General features: G+C 41.0%; 1 protein-coding gene across 1 annotated transcript in view; it reads right to left on the bottom strand.

Annotated features, from left to right (window-relative positions):
• Positions 1-305: 305 nt before the first annotated feature.
• Positions 306-20,741, bottom strand: part of MRPS28 (mitochondrial ribosomal protein S28) — a 77,119-nt gene continuing 56,683 nt past the window's right edge. The window contains exon 3 of the mRNA XM_080338710.1: positions 306-599. Within this exon, the coding sequence (XP_080194836.1) occupies positions 446-599 (154 nt within the window). The 3' untranslated portion in view covers positions 306-445. The remainder of the gene's footprint in view (positions 600-20,741) is intronic.

The raw sequence follows: 20,741 nt of genomic DNA, 5'->3' as shown, positions 1-20,741 counted from the left end.
ATGTATTACAACAGAGATTAAAACCGGTATCTGCAGTAAACATTCTGCACTGCAATTTGGAAATCAGGAACCCTTGGCGTTGTTCTGTATGAACATCACGACAGCAAGCTTTGGATTCCTCCATGGAAGTACAATGTCTCAGATCAATGTCTGTTTGGGGTGGGAAGACAAACTCTGGAATTCTTTATACAAGAATACACAAACATTAAACTAATACTACCTACAGAAGCTCAGGTAGCCTTCCACATTTAAATCTAAAGGCAAAGAGCTAGAAAGATGAGTGAATAAAAATGGTGCAAGAATCAGGTACAATGTGCTTATTGTATTTTATTGATCTCATTATTTACATAACCAAGCAGATAGAAACTTTTTGTTTATTTCCTGAGGAAACATTTCATCTGTATAATTTGCTACAGAGCCCAATGCGCTTTTATTTACATGAAATCTACCCCTTTTGCTTCGTTTGCTTGCTTTCCGCAAGCCCTAAAAGCACCGCGTCTGCTTCCAGCAATGTTGTATCAGTTGTTGCACCCAAGAACCTGGAGGTGAGTTCAAGATCCAGCAGTCTCAGGCGCACACGGGTTCCTCGCTGATATTTCCTGTGAAGAAAAGGGGAGAGGGGAAAGAAGATAGGTTTTGTTAAGCAACAGTCTTGCATCTCCTAAGGCTGCTCTCCTGCTTGCAAACAGAAGAAGCAGCCCTATAAAAAACAACGTGCTGCAATGGAAGCCCAACACCGTGTTAATGCATCAGCACCAAAACTGTCGGGTCACAACGGGTGACAGCACAGAGCCAGCCTCCGAGGACACCATCCTGCCTGTGGATGAGCAGATACCACCAGATCCCGCTGAGGGAACGTAGGCTCTACAGAATATGCATTATTATATAGGAAACTGTTTATGTCTTCCATCAAAATATTTTACTGTATCGTGTGCTGTCAGGCACACCACTATCTACAGGATAACACATCATTAAAGGGGAGGACAAGTCACCATTAGAACACTGGTGACATTGCTATTATCAGAAAAGTATAATGCCAGCTAACTGTGGTTTATATTTCCAACTCTGGGCCCCGGGCAAAGGAACTCGTCTTGTCTTTATCCCCTTCTCCAAAGAGTGGGTATCATCTGCAAGCTTTTTACTACATATAATTAAAAATAAATCCCACAACTATTGTAAGGAAATATTCTGCCTACGGGGTTGGGTTTTATTGTTTTATGCTTTTTTTTCTTTCTTTTTCCTTTTAAGTCAGAAGATGCGAGCGTTCCATGTGTTTTAAAAACAGAACCTGTGTCAGGATGGCCATGCCAAATTAGTGACGATTTTTGAAATACTACCATCTTCCATAATGCACCTGGACAGCTACTGATCAAAGGCAATAAACTGAGAATTATTTTTCTTTTGGAAGTTCAAGTCATAGCCTTTTTTTTTTTCTAGCCAAAGCATAAAGAGCTGAAGATGCCTCAAGCTTGAGCACCTTTACAAAACCAAGTTTGGAACACTCTCCACTTACAGACTGGAGAAAACGCAACAAGGCAGTCTGGTTGAACGCGTTTCCACCTTCAGCCAGGGCAGACAATCTTCTCTGTCTGACAACCGTTGGCTGGCATGGAGCAAAACTGACCCGGGTTTCAACTTAATTCAGCACATCAAACCAAGATCCTTTTGGAAAACGATATATCTTAAGAAAAGATGCTGGATTTCCATATTTTTTTCCATTTGCTGTCAATTCTATCTTACATTAAGCTGCTATGGCTCTTGGTTACGTTACAAACTGCAAATGAAGATCGCTTGATGCCTCCATTCTGAACAAGCAACTCCATGGAGTCCTATGGCAGGGAAGGTTTCTGCCAACAGTCATCCCAGGGAATCCTGTGATGATCTGAATGGATCAACACAGTGGAAACACAGCATGCTTTCTTAAAAATGTGAAACCGAAGTCCTCTGCCTGTCAAAAATGTGAGTAAACCCTGTTGCAAGTGAAGGGTACAGCACAGCTACCAAAGGCAGAGAGCAGCTTTCCAGAGCTTGTTACCTGAAGAGCTGGAAAAGATCAATTCTGCCCCTTTCTATGCAAAATATTTTCATTTCAAAACAGAACAGTTTCACAACTGATGGCAGTAATTCAGGAAAGCTAACGTGCAACATTTCCAAGGAATGAGACAAGGGAAAAACAAAATTAAAAGACCATGGATTAGATCTTTCAAATGGACTGTATTTTCCAGGATTTGTTCTACCTATTTAAAAGAGACAGGTCTCCAAAGAAGTCAGCATGTTTTGAGATAAGAAGAGGAAAGCTCCTTGCTCCTGCCAGCAGCCAACAGCTGAGCCTGAAATGAAGATGCCAGCTGACTAGTGATTATAGCCATATGGGTATATGTGAGAAACCTACAGAAAACTCTCTGCCATGAACCCAACCTTTGCCTTACTGGCAGCTGCAGGCTAGATGGGCTGCCTTAGCATCCAACCATAAAGCTACCCTGATCCCTAACACTGTCTTTGGCACAAATTAACATGCTTTTCTGCCTTTATCAATGAGTGTGATGAGTGGAAGTGTGATGGGAAAATTTAAAATAAATTTTAGAAAAAAGATAAATTAATTTATTTTTAAAGACAGCAAAAGAAGATGGGGAGAAGGATATCTGAGAGGGAGAAATGGTCTATGGAAACAGAAAGGAGGGAGCTGACACCTCATGATGAGTAAAACCAAGGCCTGGGAAGATATGAAAGAGGATAAATGGTAGAATGGATGTCAAGAAAGCACTGAAAACACTGTAGGCAAATAGTGTAGAAATGAAGGAAATGGTATCCAGAGCAGAGCCACAGAAGAGCGAAAAGTCACTGAAAAGTAAAGACTGCATAAAACAAAGTCTGAGTGACACTAAACTTAATAATAAACTAATAATCTTAAGCATGAGTCCCCCCATTTTAGCGTTACAAGATATTGCTCATTGTATAGTCTGCAGAGAGCTTCACTCAAACTTCCAGACACAACTTTAGTACATATTCGTAATGCAAAATCTAAGCAATTGTATTTTCATAAAAGGCACGACAATCTTGAATGCTGCTTCAGTAACTCACACAGATTTCAGATACTTTAATCTTACTTAACTCAATTATTAAAGGTTTTCCAGCCACAGCACATGTGCTTACAAAGAGATCCTGAAAACCACTTTAAGGAACTGACACAACAGCCCATTTGTGCGAACATAAACAGTTGGGTTTGTGACAGATGTTCCCTACAGCTAAAACACTTTAGAATAAACAAGAAGTGGAAGAAGTAGAAAAAGTAGAAACATGAAGACAACTTGCAGTGGTGGTCTATTCGCTGCATTTAGAGCAAGAGGAAATGATAGGGCACTCTGTGCAGAGTAAGTATATTCTATCCACAAAGGTATTTATCCTTAAAACAGATAAAGCTGTCCTATGGTTAAAGCAGAAGCTTGAAGCAGGATGCAGAAACAAAGCAGGCATTTTATTATTTTCAGGAATGGTGTCCTAGGAGACACAGGACACCAGTATAAAAAGGAAAGAAACCATCTACTCCATTTTGCCAAAGGACTTGCTTTATTTTTAGTGACAATGTTATTCAAGATCATCCAGTCTCATGACCATCAGCAGGAACCATTAACCTCTCTCCAACTCCTAAGCACCGTGTTTGTTGAGGATGCATGTGTTTTCCTCTGACCACTTCCTATTGCCAGGTAAGAGTATTAAATTCACTTTGAAGTAGGCAAAGGCTGTTTAGTTCCATACCTAAGTCAAGGTATAGCAATATTCTACAGAACTTAAAAGAATTATTTTGCAAGTCAACATTTTCTCCACTTCTATAGAACTTATTTACAAGAGCTACCAATTCTAACCCTTTGGGATCACCAGTTTCAAGTTAGGACTCTAGCTAAGGCACAGCCTCAGAGCTGGGAATCCAGTCATGACCCCAGTGCACCCACTGGGTAGAGCACCCACTGAAGCATCCCCAGAAACCTTCACCTGAACTTCAGCCAAGGATCAAGGGGCTCCCAAAGGCTTTCTCTAGTTTGCATGAGTGCTTGAAGGCTTCTCCTCATCTCTTCTGGAGTGGGCAAAGCACTGGGTACAGAGGCACCTTTCCTCAAACGTCCACTTCCAGAAGATGACTTGAAGTTAGAGGCAACCCAAATATTTGTTTTAGTTCTCCCTGTAATTTTTGGACTGTCACAGAAAAGAATTTTAAAAGAAGCAAGATGAAAATCCTTCCTCTTATTTGAATCATAAGTCTGTACACCGGTACATCAGCACCATAATACAGTATGTAAGGGCACAGAGAAAGCATGCAGCACAATGTTGCTAATGCTGCTTAAAGAAACTTCAAAAGCAAATGCAAAAATTAAACTTCATGTCCTCTTATTAAAAGTAAGGCCTTCTATCTTTGCATGCGAACATCTGTCGAGGGCTTAGATTGCGGGGTGACAATAAAACCCTGGCAGTTGTATTGTTAACCTCCTCTCCCCCCAACTTCCCCCTTTTACCCCGCCCCCTCCCTCTCCCCCCTTCCCACTCAGGACAGGTGATCGGGAGGGAAAGAAGGACATAGACAAGAGAGTTGGAAAAAATTAAAGATGTTTTACTAATGCTACTAATAAGAATAGAGAAAATATACAAAATATACAAAACCAATCTTGAAAGTCTCAGCAACTGCAGAGCCGGCAATCAAAGTCCTGGACTGGACTCTGCAGCCAACCGGAGCTGGATTCAGTCTGTCACTAGACCTCAGTTCGCAGGGACGACTAGCAAGGTCCTCTCCTAATGTCGGCCATAAGCAGAAGGGAAAAGGGAAAGAAGAAAAGGGGCGAGATCCTCGTGATCTCCCACTTTTATATGAAGTATTCACGTGAATGGGATGTTATACACAGTTGGCCAGTTCCTTGGTCACTTGTTTCTCGTTGCCCCTCTCGCGAGATGTCCATCCATGCTTATCAATAAGTTTGCATTCCATTGCTATGTTTACCAAAACGTGTCTCTGGTTCTCCAGGAAAATGCAACTAATATGAAGGCTTTAGCTGACAGGCAAATTCACTGAAAGAGAAACTTGTTTTTTAACAAAACCAGGACAACATCAAACTACTGTGTCTTAACTTACATATAGTAGGTCTTCTCTTTGCTGAATACACATAAATAGCACAGCATCCACTTCCGAACTCAAGCAACTTGGATGCTTTCTTCTGACTATGACCCTTTTACCACACATTGGTCCCTATCCGAATCCTTTCACTTTCACACTGAAGCTTTACATCTCGCAAAATCTAAATGACAAAGGGAACAGCCCAAAACTCTTCAGTTGAGATTTTAAACTGCTAATTTTAAAAAAGTAAGTAGTTTTACTATGTCCCCTTAAAACACATGTATTAACAAAAAACCCCATCATTTTTACATAATAAAATTGCAGGGGGAGGATACTGAATGACCTATTTCAGCTCTTACTAACTTTCAAGAAAGCTGGGGGGCAATGTTCTTTTCTTTTTTAATTTAAAAGTCATTTCAGGCTACAGCAAAGGTTTACAAAGGGAGTTAACTAGGAAAGCGATGAGCATGTAAAAACAAGGGGGCTATAACTAAAAACTCTTTTTTGATCCTAATTATACTGTTTGCTACCAAGAAAATGGGGCGGTAGTTTTGCAGGTGTGCAATTTCACAAGTGGAAGAAGCATCCTCATTTCTACACGGCATCAATAATTTTATTCAAACTCTAAATTACAGGTGGAGACAGTAAAGCATTTTGTTAAACCATCCAATATTTAAAACTGCATGTGATCGCAAATTAGCAAGCAGTCCTTTTTCTATTAAAACTACTCAAGCTATTATTTTAAAATTTAAAGCATTAAAACTTCTATTCTTGGCAACAGTCCTACAAAAATAACAATGCAATTACAGAAATGGTTGTCTTGGCTAATATTTCCCCCTCATTTTAAAAATGCTTTCACAGATACCCTCAATTTCATACTACAAAAATACAGGACTGTTATTTTGAGACAACTGGAGTATTTTAACTTCTATTCCCTCTATTTCATTACCGGTTTTTAGTCTCCACTGCTTCCTTTTGGAATGACAACCTGTGCAATGCAGAGCTGAATGAAGTGGCTAGGGCTGGCTGTGACCACCCTCAGCCCTCATTCATTCCTCTGTGCCATCTGTCCCACCCCCCATGAACTCACATTTCTGAATGGGAAGGGAGAGGGAAGGCAACTGTTACACCCGGGTTTTAGTTCCTATACTGAGGGTGTCATTTAGAGAATGCGATTTGAATTTTTAAAATATTTTTGTATCATTATTTCTAACATATCCCGAACACTCTAGTGATGGCTTTCAAAAGCTGCAATAAAAGAAATCCCTGGATTTTACCCCATACAAAAGATATTAATACAAAGCACTCCAAAGACAGGGTCCGAGTTGAGCCATGGTACTCTCAGAGAATGCCACAAGAAGTCCTGATGTCTTTCATTTTTGTACTGTGAGAATTCTAAAGTGTGTTTCTCAGATCTATTATTCACTAGGTTTTGTTTCAGTGCCACAGTACAGAACAGTTTAAAATTCTTAATAGTTTCATTTCCTTGTTTTATTATGTGGAAGACATCACATTATCAACCTCAGGAAAAAAATATATAACAAAAAAGGTGATGAAGTACATTTGACTATCGTATTTTCTCCACGATTTTTGTTCACCGTTCTCATCGCTGTTCAAATCCACTCCAAATCCCCCTGTAGCTCCTCCCTAGTGGGACCAAAACCCCGGTGTGACCCCATCCAGCTGACCCACCAGCAGCAGAGCGGCGCCGCTGGGCTGGGACCAAGCTGCGTGCCAAACAATTCCTCTGGTTTCTCAAAAACACCTTGAAGCATTCACAGGTGCTGCCCGAGCGCACGTTGATCTCGGCTTTATCAGCAAAGTGAGACCACAGGGCCAGCTTAAGCAGCTATCCTGGCACAGGTGTATATGATTTTGTGTAGATCACCCCCTGAGCCCTACAGGGAAGGAGCACAGTGAGAGCACAGCACCGCCCAGCAACTCCTCACTCATTGCCAGGACACATTAAATCCTTGTTCAGAAGAAATATGGGTGAGACAGAGATTATCAGACTGCTGTCATGTAGAAAGCGGCATAGTTTTATGTAGTAATCTCCATCTTGCTAAAGTGGCTTTTTTCAGCAAGGTACACATTGCACATCCAGCGACAAGCACTGCAATCCTGCTCCCAGCAGCTCAATACAAAAGCCAAAACAGGCCCCCACACCTCTCAGGATGAGCTCCGAGGCAATGCTGGTGCAAAAAGACAAAATCCCAGCTTTGTGTGAACAGGCAAGACCATGGAAAATGGCAGCAGAAAGGTGGCGTGAATTTTGCACAGAGCAGAACATGGGATGGTAAGACAGGTACTCAAAGAGTGTGCAGTATCCTGCTGCCTACCTTTCTTCAAAGGCTATTGAAGGGAGGACATAGAAACGCATCAAACTGAATAATCATGTAAATATCTTGATCTGTTATTAAAATGATTGAGCTGCCTATACCTTTACAGAAAGAAAATACTGGTATTAAAAGGTGCGTAAATCTATCTGGGAAGAGCATATAATGGCAGGAAAGTGAAGTCCAACAAATGCAGGTGAGAATCATGATTTTGCCAACAATACTGATGAACCACTTAAAAAAACCTCCAAGCACTGAGACATTTCAGCCATTTATGCCTCCAGCTGAAGAGATGTCAAAACAGATGTGTCAGGTCAGTTCAAGATAACCTGCTGAAATGTCATGTCTCGTGATACAGTGAAGTCCCGAGAGATGATCTGAAGGTCCCTTTTGGCTTAAACTGGATTCATCCATTATTTATTATGACAGCACCCAGTCATTCCTATGAAGGATGGATGCTCAAAACAGGATTTTCAAAGCACCTCTGTTCTCTGCAATCAAGCACTTCACAAAAAACGCTCCAAGATTGCTGGTGATATTCCATCAGAAAATGCAATCTTCTCATGACTCATCAACCCATCGCCACTTCAGCTGTATTGGTATCCTACTCAAATTGTTTTCCCCTTTCCAAAACATGCTCTTATTTATTCTGAAATGAGACACCTACTTAATATATATTCAGAATACTTTTGCTCCTTGTGTCCAAGCCATCTTTTGACAAGGAAGAAGGCTGCGCTCTGCTAGATACAAGCAAAGATCTAGACACTCTGCTAGATAAAAGCCTCTCATATTCTTGGAAGCATTTGGCAGAATGCTTTAAACTTGTGTGAAATCATCATTTTAAACAACAGCCATTGTCACCTTGTGTTTTGAAGCAACAGTGTATAAGTAGAGTCTATGGCAAGGATTGCCAAAACCAGCAGGTGCTTTATGCACCCCAGGAAGTCCAAAGCCAAACCCCACTTTGCTCTCACCACTGCTAAAGCAATAATTTGAAATTAATGTCAGGAAGAGTTTGGGGATATTAGCTAGATCCCAATGTGAAAAACACCCTGAAGCACCTGAACACAGCCCTGGGCAATGGGAGCTTACAGAGGCCAGCACAGACACCACCATCACCACGTGTTCTGACACTGGGTGGGAAGGTAACTACCAGACAGGCTGGTAAGAGCAGCAGAATCTGGGCGTCACCCCATCATTAACAGATAACATTTTAACTCTGGTTATGCTTATGGAGCCCCTCAAAACAGTAATATATTGGCCAAGCCCTGGCATCTTCATTCTGCGTGACCCAAGCTCAGGGGCCCCATCACCCTTCCCCATGTCTCCACTGCTGGCTGTTGACGTGACTGGCAGCCGACCGAAAACGTCACAGACACAGGGGAATGAAACACGGACATTTTCATTCCCGTAGCTAGGAAGGTAAATGCAAAGCCTGACATGAATTGTTTTACAGCTATCAAAGAAAACCTCCAAGCAAACCATTGTGAACATGCTGTCAAGTTCTGCTATTGCAATGACATCAATATCAATGGCATTTGTTTCTATGACAACAAAAAATACAGCCAAATGTGACAAATATTGAAATCTAATTCTGTTCCACTCAGTATGGACACACAGACTCTCAGCAGAACTTCTTAGTTGCATGTCTACCTTCAATTCAGACAAAAACCAAAGTACTCAATATTTACCAGAACAGACCAAAAAATCTTGCTGTAATTATTGCACTGTCTCTGCTAGAATCATTTTGCATTCACTAAAACTTTTGGGATAGGATCATTCCCTTTTTAGAGGAGGAATCCACAGAATAATCTGTATTTTAAAATGTACTTCATATGACATCAAAGATGAATGCGATGACCTTTTCTCTATGGCATGGTGAGGTAAGCTTTGACAAACAAAACTTGCAATAGGCAGCTCCTCTCATCCAAGAATTGTATCAGATACAGTTAACTCATCATACAGTAATTTATGCCAGTTGCTTTCTCAGTCTATAACGTAAAACACATCCTTTCACTTGAGAGGAAACATCACTCTAAAGGAATAAAATAGAAATCTGAATCTTCAGTACAAATGTCTATATTTTTCTGCTGTTTAAACTATGCAATTATCTATTTTGACTAAAATATTGCCTTGTAACTTACAAAATGCTAAAAATTACATATATATATACTTATATATATCAAAAATGTAGCCAATTGTGTGACAAAACATTAAGAAACCCCTAGCCCTTCATGCACATGGCTACCAGAAGCCAGGCGAACTGCTTAAAAGATGAAAGCAAGAGGTACCCAAGTGAAAACCAAAACAACTCATGCAAAGCATGCCCTAGCACATACTCCATCCATCTTTCCACAAGTGATCTGTATCTCAGTTCCTGTCCCTTCCCTTTCCCACACTAGGACCTTGTCTCAGTCAGATACTTTTCATGTACATAGTCCTAAACCTTCAGTCCTCTAAATTTCAAACAGCTTCCACAACATTGTTCTTGTGTTCCTCTTCATACACGTGGTCTCAAATTTTACTCTCTTTCTGCACTTAGTCCATTCCCGTAATCACAACTCCTCCTCTGATCCCCCACTGTCTCTCTGGGATGTCTGACCAGGCAGTTCCAGTTTTCTTTTTCTAGCATAGGAAAAACTATTAGACATTTTTTCTTGTCCTCTCCTATCACTGCCTCCTCACTTACCCTCATCCCAGCCCATGGATCCAGCCAACATCATTCTCCTTTCAGTTTCTTACCCCATCACAGGTTTTTCTTTCACAAGTACCAACTAAGTTCAGTCGCCTTTTCTTCTTTGCAGTGCTTCTCAGTTTTCTCACTCAGTCAATTCCGGTACCCTTGCACTAGAGATACTGGCAGCTCTCTTATACAGGATTAAAACCAGTAGGTTTTGATAATCCAGAGATGCTTATTATCAAAATTCAAATCAGACTGTTTCTCCTCTTTGTTGTCTGGGTGATGACACTACCTATGGGAACAACGACAACACATTTAAAAACCTGCCCAGCCTTGCTGCTCAACCGTCCAGCCTTGTACAGCTTGGAGAAGCTGTCTCACAGGAAAAGCTTCAGCAAACCACGATAGTTCACACACTGTCAGCAGGTTTTTGCAGACACATCTTCTAACTCCGCTCTGATGGTGAGTACTGTCCATGTCCTTTCTTCGTCTTCAAACTCCATCACAGCTATAAATTGGATTTCTAATTCTCTTGGGACTCCAAGAGCTGGATGCAGAAGATGGGTGGGGAGATGAGAATGGCTAATGCAGTGGCAGTGAGTGCTGGTAACCCTGTCAAAGTAAGGGCTGCCATAGATGGACAGAAAATGGAGTTGCTGAACAGCTGAAGCAGACGTCTGAATTCACACTTGCATGTGAATACAACAGGAGAGATGGGGAGGGGGCTACAAATTGGAGAAGGCTGGCCACTAATGGTTTGGGATCTCAGAGGACACCTGGGAGGGGGGACCAAGGTCTGGAGGAGATGTAGGTTGAGGAATATAACTGCAGAATGTGGGTGAGGTCTGTGCAGAATATTGGGTTGGTGAGAGTTGGTGGGGCTCTGTGAAATGGAAGAACTGGATGAGGCTCTAAGACAAGAGGAGCTGGAGGTACCATATGGTTTCCCTTTATCAACCAACTAAGGCTGAGGGAAGACAGCTGAGAAGTACCAGTCTCTTCCCTGAACCTCCCTGTTCCCATGTTTTTCCCCAATTCTCCTTTTGGCTGTTGGTGCCTACACAAAAGCACTGCCCTCTGCCTCCCCCATCACTCCTCCTGTTCACCTGTGGCAAAAGTCAAGTCACATTTATGCAACATTTGGTCTGTAAGATGCAGCATATGCGGATTGCTCAGACAACTGCAAGACACTCGGTGAAGAAGTAATCAAAGATTTCAGCTAAAAATACCTGACAGTATCAACACTACAGTCGAAGTCTGACAAAGCTAAAAGAGGATAAAGTGGGATCTTGCAGGGAAAAAGCACCACTGTAACAACAGATTATAAACCTATTTCCAGCTGCATGCAAATCATCTTGAAGCATCACTGAGTGTGCAAATCTAGAATATAAGCCTGCATTTAAATACCACAGAACATTACCCAACATTTTAAGGTATGTCAAGTAATACTTCTTTCAGTTTCAATTATGTCTTAGTGTCCATTTAATCTGAATGTCCCAAGAACAATCACAGCTACTTACATTATGAATGAACAATACGGACTAATACTGAACAGACTTTTTCATGAAAAAGAGGTCATGGTGCTCCTCTAAAAGGGACATTTTCAGATTTGGTCAGGAACATTTCTTTGTAGGCTAACACTTGCATTATTCATTCAAATGGCTTTCACAGTTAATAAAAGCCTATTCAGAGACAACATGAAAATCTTACTGGGAAGTGGCACCTTAAAAATACAACTGGTTTGACACTGTCAGTTTGATTTTCAGGATCTGCCAAGGAAGAGTGTGAGGCACAGGGAAAACTCACTTCTCTGGAGGATGCCACGCATCTGTCTTGGAGAAAACTCAATACTTGATGGCTCTGCTTTCTGCTAAAAATAACGAATATTAAGAATTCCTAACTGGAGTCAGCAGAGGGACAGTTTTACAAAAGGTATCTTTCAAATTTTTTTTTAAAAGTGTTTCACAAAACACATGAAACAGAACAGGAAAACATATAAAGAAGATCCATGAAGAACATGGTGGGTCAAAGCAAGGAGTCAGTGAAGGTATTAGCAGACACTACTAAGATATTAGAAATTGCAAAGGTTATGCTAATGCTATAATGCTTGAGGTTAAGGAAATATAGACAATCACTGAATATAAACATCAGAAGGAACTTAGAAGGAACATCAGAAAATTTAGTTTTGGAGGCAGTAAAGAAGAAATGAACATCTGGATATATCAAAAGAGACATGCAGGCAAAAATGGCAGTTGCAGGTTGGAAGCAGACAAGGAGGGACCTTCAGAGAAAGAAACGGTGCTGCTGGGTACAGCACCAGGATGTGTCCTGGGTTCCTGAAACCCAAGGCAGCAGAAAGGTAGGAGGGGTTTCCAAAGGAAATTCTGTTCAAGAGACACTGTCACAGAAACAGGAGCATGCTTATAGTTTTAGAAGGAGGAGTGAAAGAAGAGGAAAAAGCTTAGAGTAACCATAATCTCAGCAATTCAGTGCAACTGGAGAGACAAACAAGAGACAGGCCTCAGAGATGAGAAAAGCTTATTTTAAGAGTTGTAAAAAGTAGGTGTATTCATGACAGTAGATCTGCATCCAGTATGTGGAGACTACCTGGAAACGAACTGGCAACAACTGCCATGGCATTGTACCAGAAGAAGAACCTTCTTCACGATCTACTTGTTTGGCTTATGCATTCTTTTATAATCACTTTATCATCTCCTGGTCAATAGAGAAACCCCGATAAGTTCTGATTAAATATGATATACAAAATGGGCTGAGAAAACACATACCAAGTGAGGCTGCATTACTTTTTTTTCCTAGATGTGGAAAGATGAAAACTTCACAGAAAATTAAATCATTACACCTTTTCCACAGTGAGGAAACTTAAAGATACATAAAAACATCTGGGCAAAAAGGAAGGAATAGAGCTTCTGCCATTAGTGAAATACATAGAGAAACAAAATAATTAATTGCTATCATAGAGAGTCAGATAACTTTCTCTTCCATGGTCTCACGTCCAAATTCTCCCTACAAGCAGCTTCTTCCAAGAATTTTTAATCTATAGGCTCTTTCTTGAGCCATTTTGAAATGGAGCCATACCTCATTTTCTCCATCTTAAACTGTGCAATCTTTGAACTGGATCTACACAAGCAGACCTTTCACATCAGAACATATTTAGTATAGGGGTATAGAACCACCAACCAAAAGACTTAAAGTCATAACAAAATCTGTGTGTATTTCAGGAATGGATATAAAAAAATAACATGATATGGATAAAAGGAACTCAATCTAGACCCCAGCTGACAGGCCTGTGTTTCTCTTGCTCAGTACAGAGCTGGATTCAGAGCTTTAGGTTGGCAACGTCATCAACTGTGGCCAAAGAAGCAAGAAGTTCTCCGGCAGGCTGTAGCGCAACAAACAATTTGAAAAGTCTATTTCCGTTTCTGTATGAAAGCTCAGGTAAACACTTAATGCTATTAATTTCTAATTTTAAGCTGTTTTCTTACAATCATTATCTAGAAAACCCAAACAGATGTCCTAAAAATGATTTAGAAGAAGGCATATATGTCTTTTCCCAGGTAACAAGTAATAGGTTGAGAGGAAATGGCCTCCTGTTGCACCAGGGAAGGTTCAGATTGGATATCAGGAAAAACGTCTTCACCAAAAGGGTTGTCAAGCACTGGAACAGGCTGCCCAGGGAAGTGGTTGAGTCATCATCCCTGGAGGTGTTTAAAAGACATGTAGACGAGGTTCTTAGGGACATGGTTTAGAGGTGGACTTGACAGTGCTAAGGTAATGGCTGGGCTCTATGATCTTGAAGGTCTTTTCCAACCAAAACGATTCTACGGTTTTATACTATATCAGATCTTCATACAATTACAAAACGAAGAACTGAAAGTACGACAACTCTATCTTCACAGTCAGACCACTTCTGTTAGCTCACCAAAAAAGGCTGCTAAGACTTCTACTCAACACAGCAGAACCGCTGCACATGCCTGGGACAAACCCTGTGACTGTCCGAACTATGCCAACCATACCTTGTACGGCTGCTTGCCAAAGGGATAGTGTTATTGGCCAAGCTTGGCTCAAACAATTCACTGCCCACAAAGCTACTTTAATGTACTGTCTCTACTGGGGAAAAAAAAAACACAGTAATCCAACAATACATTACGATACTTTCCCATCACTGCAGCAATTCCCACCACAGGCAACACTTTGTCTCCAACAAAGAAGCCTCACATTCTGTGCCTGCAAAAAAACCCTATCCCCACTGTAGGGATGCCAAGAGGAACATCTGTGTGCTCAGAAGGACACAAAACTGGCTTTTTGTGTGCATGTGTGTGTGTGTGTGTGTGTGAAAGAGCTGGGGGCGGGGAGCTCACAGACAATAGCTCGTGTGACTGCCTGGTAAGGAAATGCTCTTTCATTCCCTTCCTCCTTCCTTTAATTTATTTCTATAATCTGAATAAGGGAGTCAAACAGCCATAGTGGTTATCGACTACTTCTCCAAGCACAGTGAAAAGGGTTAAGCTTCTCCCACATTACTAGTTTTAGCCTGGATTTATTTTTACCGGAAAGGATTTCTTTAAGCTTTAAACACATATATCTACTTTTCATCAAATAATCTGAGGATTCTGGGTCTCCTTTTCTCTTGAGTGCAAATTTTATGACTGTAATGTGGATCTCATTCATGAAACTATAAACTACAGATAGTAAAATGTCTCCTACAAGACCGATGCATTCATGGGCTTTGACTATGAACAAAGTGGAGTTTAAAAAGGAGGAAAAAAAATTCAGACAAAAAAAGTACAAATACTGCTGCCTTTCTGAACATTGGTTCAATCACTTGGAGACCAGTGTAAGAGAATGTGAACCAGGAACTTGCACCACCATGAAATTAAAGCTGTAAAGCACTGAAAACCCACCCAATGGAAGCAAGTGATTATAGCAAGACTCTCTGCAAAGAGGGCAAAGACCATTGCTCACAAATTAGCATTTATATTTTGTTTTTCTAAGACCTACTTAATCAGTTCATTAAATAATCCAACAATTCTTTACTGATGGCCTGAAAGACACTGATGTCTTCTTCACTATAGCAGGTACTTTCTGGTGGTGGGACTGTCCTGGCCCAGTGACATTTAACTATATTCAAGTTCCTGGCTACATGCACAAAATGAGAAGAAACTGTAAGTTCTTTTTCTGGAGCTATGCTTACTAATGTCACATTCTCCTTTTCTTCCTGCCCATTCTCCATCTGCTCCTTCCCAAGCTGTGTGGCGTAATCTGATCATCTGCCAGAGACCAGTAACTCTGCTTCGTGCCTCACCTTTAATGCCAGCGTTACCTCCAAAACTGGGAACAAGCAGACCAGGCAATCAATTAGCAGCAACTTATCTGTCTCCCCAAATATTTGTAACTCATTAACCAAGGGTCTGAAATTACATCCCCTTCCTTTGGGGAAAATGGAGCCAGGAGATGCAAATCTGGAACACAGCTCAGCCTTTCAATCAGCCTCTCAAACATTCACCTTGCTGGGAATGTGCTGAAGCAAAACAGGCAGGTTTTCACATACCTGTTGCACGTCATACAAAGAGTATGACATTTGCTGCTGGCAGTGTGCAGTGTCACCTTTGTGCACCTTCTCCAGAGAGGAAACAGAGTTGCAGAACCTCCTGCAACTCCTGTCCACAGGGAAAGGCAACAAACCAGCTCCATCATCTGGGAGAGATGTCCACGGCATTTTACTCTGGATTTGGAGACACTGGTCCAGCACTTCCACTTCAGGAAGGTCCATGCAGAGAGGGCTGGACTCAGGCACACAGAGCTCAGCTCTAGCACAGCGGTGGAGAGAGCCCAAGCACCTTTACTGGGCAGACCTTGACTACCAAACCATGTGGATCTAAACTGCTCCTCTGTGGTGCCAGGTCTGATGTGGCTGCACTAGGCTCCCAATGTCGGGAGCAGGGAGTCACCAGAGGACAAGAAAAGTGTTTTAGCTCCTGTTTAGCCCAGACCTTGCCCGATCTAGACTGATTACACACTTCTGAACAAAGTTAGAGCATTTACTTGAGCTTAGTACTGTGTGAAAGAAAAATGTTTCACCTGTTCTCTGCATGAATAAAAATTATCAAAGAATAAAAATAATTAATGCAGTCCCTGTGCATACACAGATAATATATTTTAATTCTCATTTGACAGTCTTCACTGAAACAAGTTGATTTAAATGCTCATGAAAACAAGATAAAAGTGGTTGAAGTCAGTGAAACATGCTATTTTTAGAGAATTTTCCTTTTTTTCCTTATTGCTACTGCCAAATCCTCAACTCAGTTTGAGAGCACGACTGTGCTAGGTTTTGTGCAAACATGTACAGATGGCAAATCCTGAAATATTTGCAAACCAGTGCTTGGATTCTCTAAGAGTTCTGGCCCATGTCATCGACGTGGATGAGCTTCCTGACTCCTGTGGGACGACATATACAGCTGTACAACACACCTGCACAGTGGGTTGCTGAACTGATGGTAAAAAAAACCCTCAGCCAAAATAATAAAGAACAAATAGAACAAAATAAGGAGGCAACATCTCTCATCTGCTGGACTTTTTTCAGAGCAATAACTCTTCCTTATAAACGCAACACTTGCCCTTCTGCTCTGCTTTCCATATTTTCCTCCAAACTTCAGGCAGTTAAACTGACACTTCCCATTTAACTTCCTTCACTACTCCCCTTCTCCTTACCAGCATTTATTTAGTTTTTTAAAAAGTCACTGTGAGTTTCTCTAGCTGGTGTCACAGGATACAAGCATTCAGTGTGAACATCTCCTCCTAGTTCACGCTCATACCAGCTCCTAGAAGACCAGACACCTTGGCCTGTATCCTGAAGATGGGAGTGAAAAAGGGAAGCTGCTAGATGCTATCTCATTTTCTCTCTGTCACCTACCACTGGTGTGTATTTTACACCCAGCCCCTGATGATATTCAAAAAATACCAAACCTTGTATCACAATCTCCTTAATTCAACACTGCAGTTCCTCTGTAGCGCCTCCAAGTCCTGACTTTCAAGCCCTTCTGCCAAACTGCTCACTACTTACAAAAATATAAGTACACATCTCCTTTGTGTGCAGTAATTCTGCAAGGGTCTTCACTTGTTCAATCAGAATTTATTTGCACTGCGGCTCTGAAAGGTTCCCCCGAATTACATGCGAAATCACAGCAACAGACCTTAAGCCCCCTCTGACATTTTTCTTTTATCTGCAAAATATTCTACCAAATGTTTATGCTTATATTCTTAAATCACTGAAAAGGTATTTCAAGACTCCAAAGACTTCAAACAGTTATAAAATGCACTATGACTTTCTATAAAAATAGGAAAACATTCTACAGCAAACTGAAATCAGACGCTTGGTATGTTCACCTTCAGTATCTGACAAGTAAGAATGAGTTTTGTATTTTAATAGGTTTTGAAGCTGTTCGAGAACAGTAAACTAAATACACCCTGCCAGTGACTTACTGCATAGTTCGGGTGGTGGCACACATGAATGAAAAAGAGCGGGTTTGGAAATATGTGCAAAGCAGCCCAGCACGTCCACCCATCACCCTCCCATACGCTTCTCCAGGTCATGCACAACTTGTTTTCCATTTTTAACTTTTTGCTCTTTCTTTTCCCAAGCTGCCTGAAAACCTTAACTGCTTAACTTACCACTCTCAAACTCCTAGGAGCTGTGCTGTAGAGAGCTGTGGCAGTCTGTGCATGCACCAGCTATGCTTTTTGCCTCCTAACAGATTTGAAGGAGAAGGTTGCTCTTATTTTCAGTTCTTATTTTTGTTCTGCTCTGCATGTAGCAGGGATCTTGGAGTCCACAAGGCTAGGACTACCTGGTCATACTCACCCAGCACAAACCTGAGCTGCTAAAAGGACAGTCTGAGCCTCCTTCCTTCACCCTCATCTCACCACTCCTGATGCTGTCCTTGTGACGGGGCAAGCTTTCTGTCTGCCAACCAGATCAGGAACTGGATCCATGTGAAGACTAAGAAAAGCAAGAAAAGGGCAGTTTTCTTCTGGATCAGCTCCCTGACCCAGCTTCAAATGCAGCTGCGCAAGGGAGATGGCCAGTGCAAGCACCTGAAGATAACGGCAGTGTGGACCCTGCCGGCTTCTGCTCATAGCACAAGGCCATAAAAATGATTTGGAAACCCTCCCTCTCTTTGTCCTGAGATGAGATCAGGGGGAACCAGTTAGATGGAGAACAGGATAAAAGACACCAGGCTTTGCAGCTGTATCATACTGGAGCAATTTCATTAAAGCAAATGAAAACCAATGGAGAATTCACAGTTTATAAGCCTGGAATAAAAAGTGCACCTGAAATGTTAGATACTAGTCTTGCAGTAAAAGCAGCCCCTGGCTTAAGTGCCACCTTTGTACTAAAGATTCAGTAATATTAATAAAACAAAGAATGGTTTTGTCCCAATCAATGTCCAAATGAGCTTGGTCATTGAAAAGGGAACCACTTATCACTTCCATTCATCTCAGAAGTCAGAGCTGGTGGTTATATTTGTTAGCAAAACTAAGATCTCAAGACTACTTCCGTACCTTTTACCGCTTAATCTTTCTCTCTATCGTTCAAGAATTTCAGCTCCTGCTATTGCTTACCTTGTGGTGAAGTATGGTAAGGTGCAATTAATCATGATAACAAAATCCTATTCTTGTTTGTGAGTAAAACTAATTGTAGTACAGTATTTCTTTTCCACCACCTTAGAAGGTGCCTTGCAGCTTTCCCACAGTATCGGGTTCCTGATACACGCACACACACAGAGCGCCTGGTGACGACTCATTCCAGCTTAACCCACCTTTTCAAACAAACTTCTCCAAATAATGTATTATCTGTATTTTAAATGGGGAGTGGTGAAATTCTACCACTCTCTCTAAAAAAAGGACGGGGAGGTTAATTGTACTCCACAAAAGATTTAAGGAAAGTATTGATGGTCCAAACAACCCGTAATCCTCTTGGGGTGGAAAGAATCATTCTGAAAGTTTTCTCACACAGGGAAAAGGAAAAAACTTCACATAAATGATTTGCCTATAAATGTGCCAATTCCATTAAAGTATTTTATCAGCTCTGAAATAATTTACTTACGCATTTTAAACAATTACGCCTGCAGTAAAATACTTTTGAAGCCGATGGTGCTAGTTACAACAATAATGACTATACAAAGCAAAACCAGGCATTCAGTCATCCAGGTCAAATTCAGTTTCTCTTATGCTTGGGAATAAACTCAGATTACCTGGGCGATAAAACACCCACAGAGCCCAGAGCAGGGCTGAGCACCAGGAGGGTGGGTACAGGCTCACGTTGTTACAGGATTGATCTTCAGTACCCGCTCGACTGTTTACCACCTGCAGAAATTTAACCTGCAACCAGGACGCACAGCGTCCATCTTTCCAGTGCTGTCCTACCACCGTACCACAATGCTGAGGGACCAAAGCCTTAAAGTTAACTCCTGTAAGGCTGACACAATTCCAGCACCTCATCTATCTACCAACTTCTTTGAGCACGTTGGAGTTGTGGACTCCAACTCAGCCACATCCCAAGTTAAGCAAATGTTAAAAACCTAGAAGTAAGCGTGCTGGCTGCATTGATGTTATTCAACCCCAGTACTGATGGATGTGCACAACTAACACACAAAGAAAATTATTTCCGTTAAAATGTACTCAAGTAACAGTTTAGCAAAGCCTGCTAGTAAATTGTTGTAGAAACAAGGTCCTATGATTGACCACCTCAGCTTCTTCCAACAATTACGGAGCAAATGGGAAGGAATGAGAGCTAAGAAAATGCACAAAATGAAACTGAGGTGGCAGAATCAATTTGGATAATAGTTGTATCTGTATTTCAGCCAAATGCCTCCCATCTCACTGCTAATTATTTCATGTTTATTGACAAAAGAAGTCAAGCAGGTCAACTTGAGATTGTATTTATCAGTATTTTATCAGTATTATCCACCTGGGTCACTTATAAGGGAAGACAAAAACCTGGAAAAAAGACAGTCTTTTACATGCAGTATGCAGAAATACTTATTTCAGGAATTTTGAAGTGTTTACTGGTTCCTACTGTATTGGAAAACTGGATTTCTTAAAATTTAAAGGTGGGAGGAGTCTTCCAGTCTTACCTTTTACACTAAAAGAGGATACCCCTGACAAATATTTATCTAACTTCCTTTTAAGAAAAATCTATGAAGCCCCTAGGTAAACCCTCTCAGAGTTTCACCATCCTAATACTTGGACTTGTTTACCCAGTATCTGAGCTAATTGTTTAAGCTAATTGCCTAAACCAAGCCAACTTTGTTTTCTTATTCCTCCAACAAAGATCAACAGATACGACTGAATCATTGTCTCTACTGGAAATAAGTTTTGAATATATGCACAAATTATTTTCATATTGAAATGATCAAAAAAGAAATTACAAAATACAATACTACTTTGTTAATTCTGGTATTTACAACATTAAGGAAAGCTACAAGGAAGGTGGCAAAAATAAGCTTTCAAAAGCTAAAGATTAAAATAAAGTTTCTCCAATATTCTCAATTCAATCCCTTAGGTATACATTCAAGTTTGATTCAACATCACTGATTTCACTGCT

Source organism: Nesoenas mayeri, assembly GCF_963082525.1.
Source record: "Nesoenas mayeri genome assembly, chromosome: 2".
Taxonomy (NCBI): Eukaryota; Metazoa; Chordata; class Aves; order Columbiformes; family Columbidae; genus Nesoenas; species Nesoenas mayeri.
This window is presented reverse-complemented; position numbering and strand designations above follow the sequence as displayed.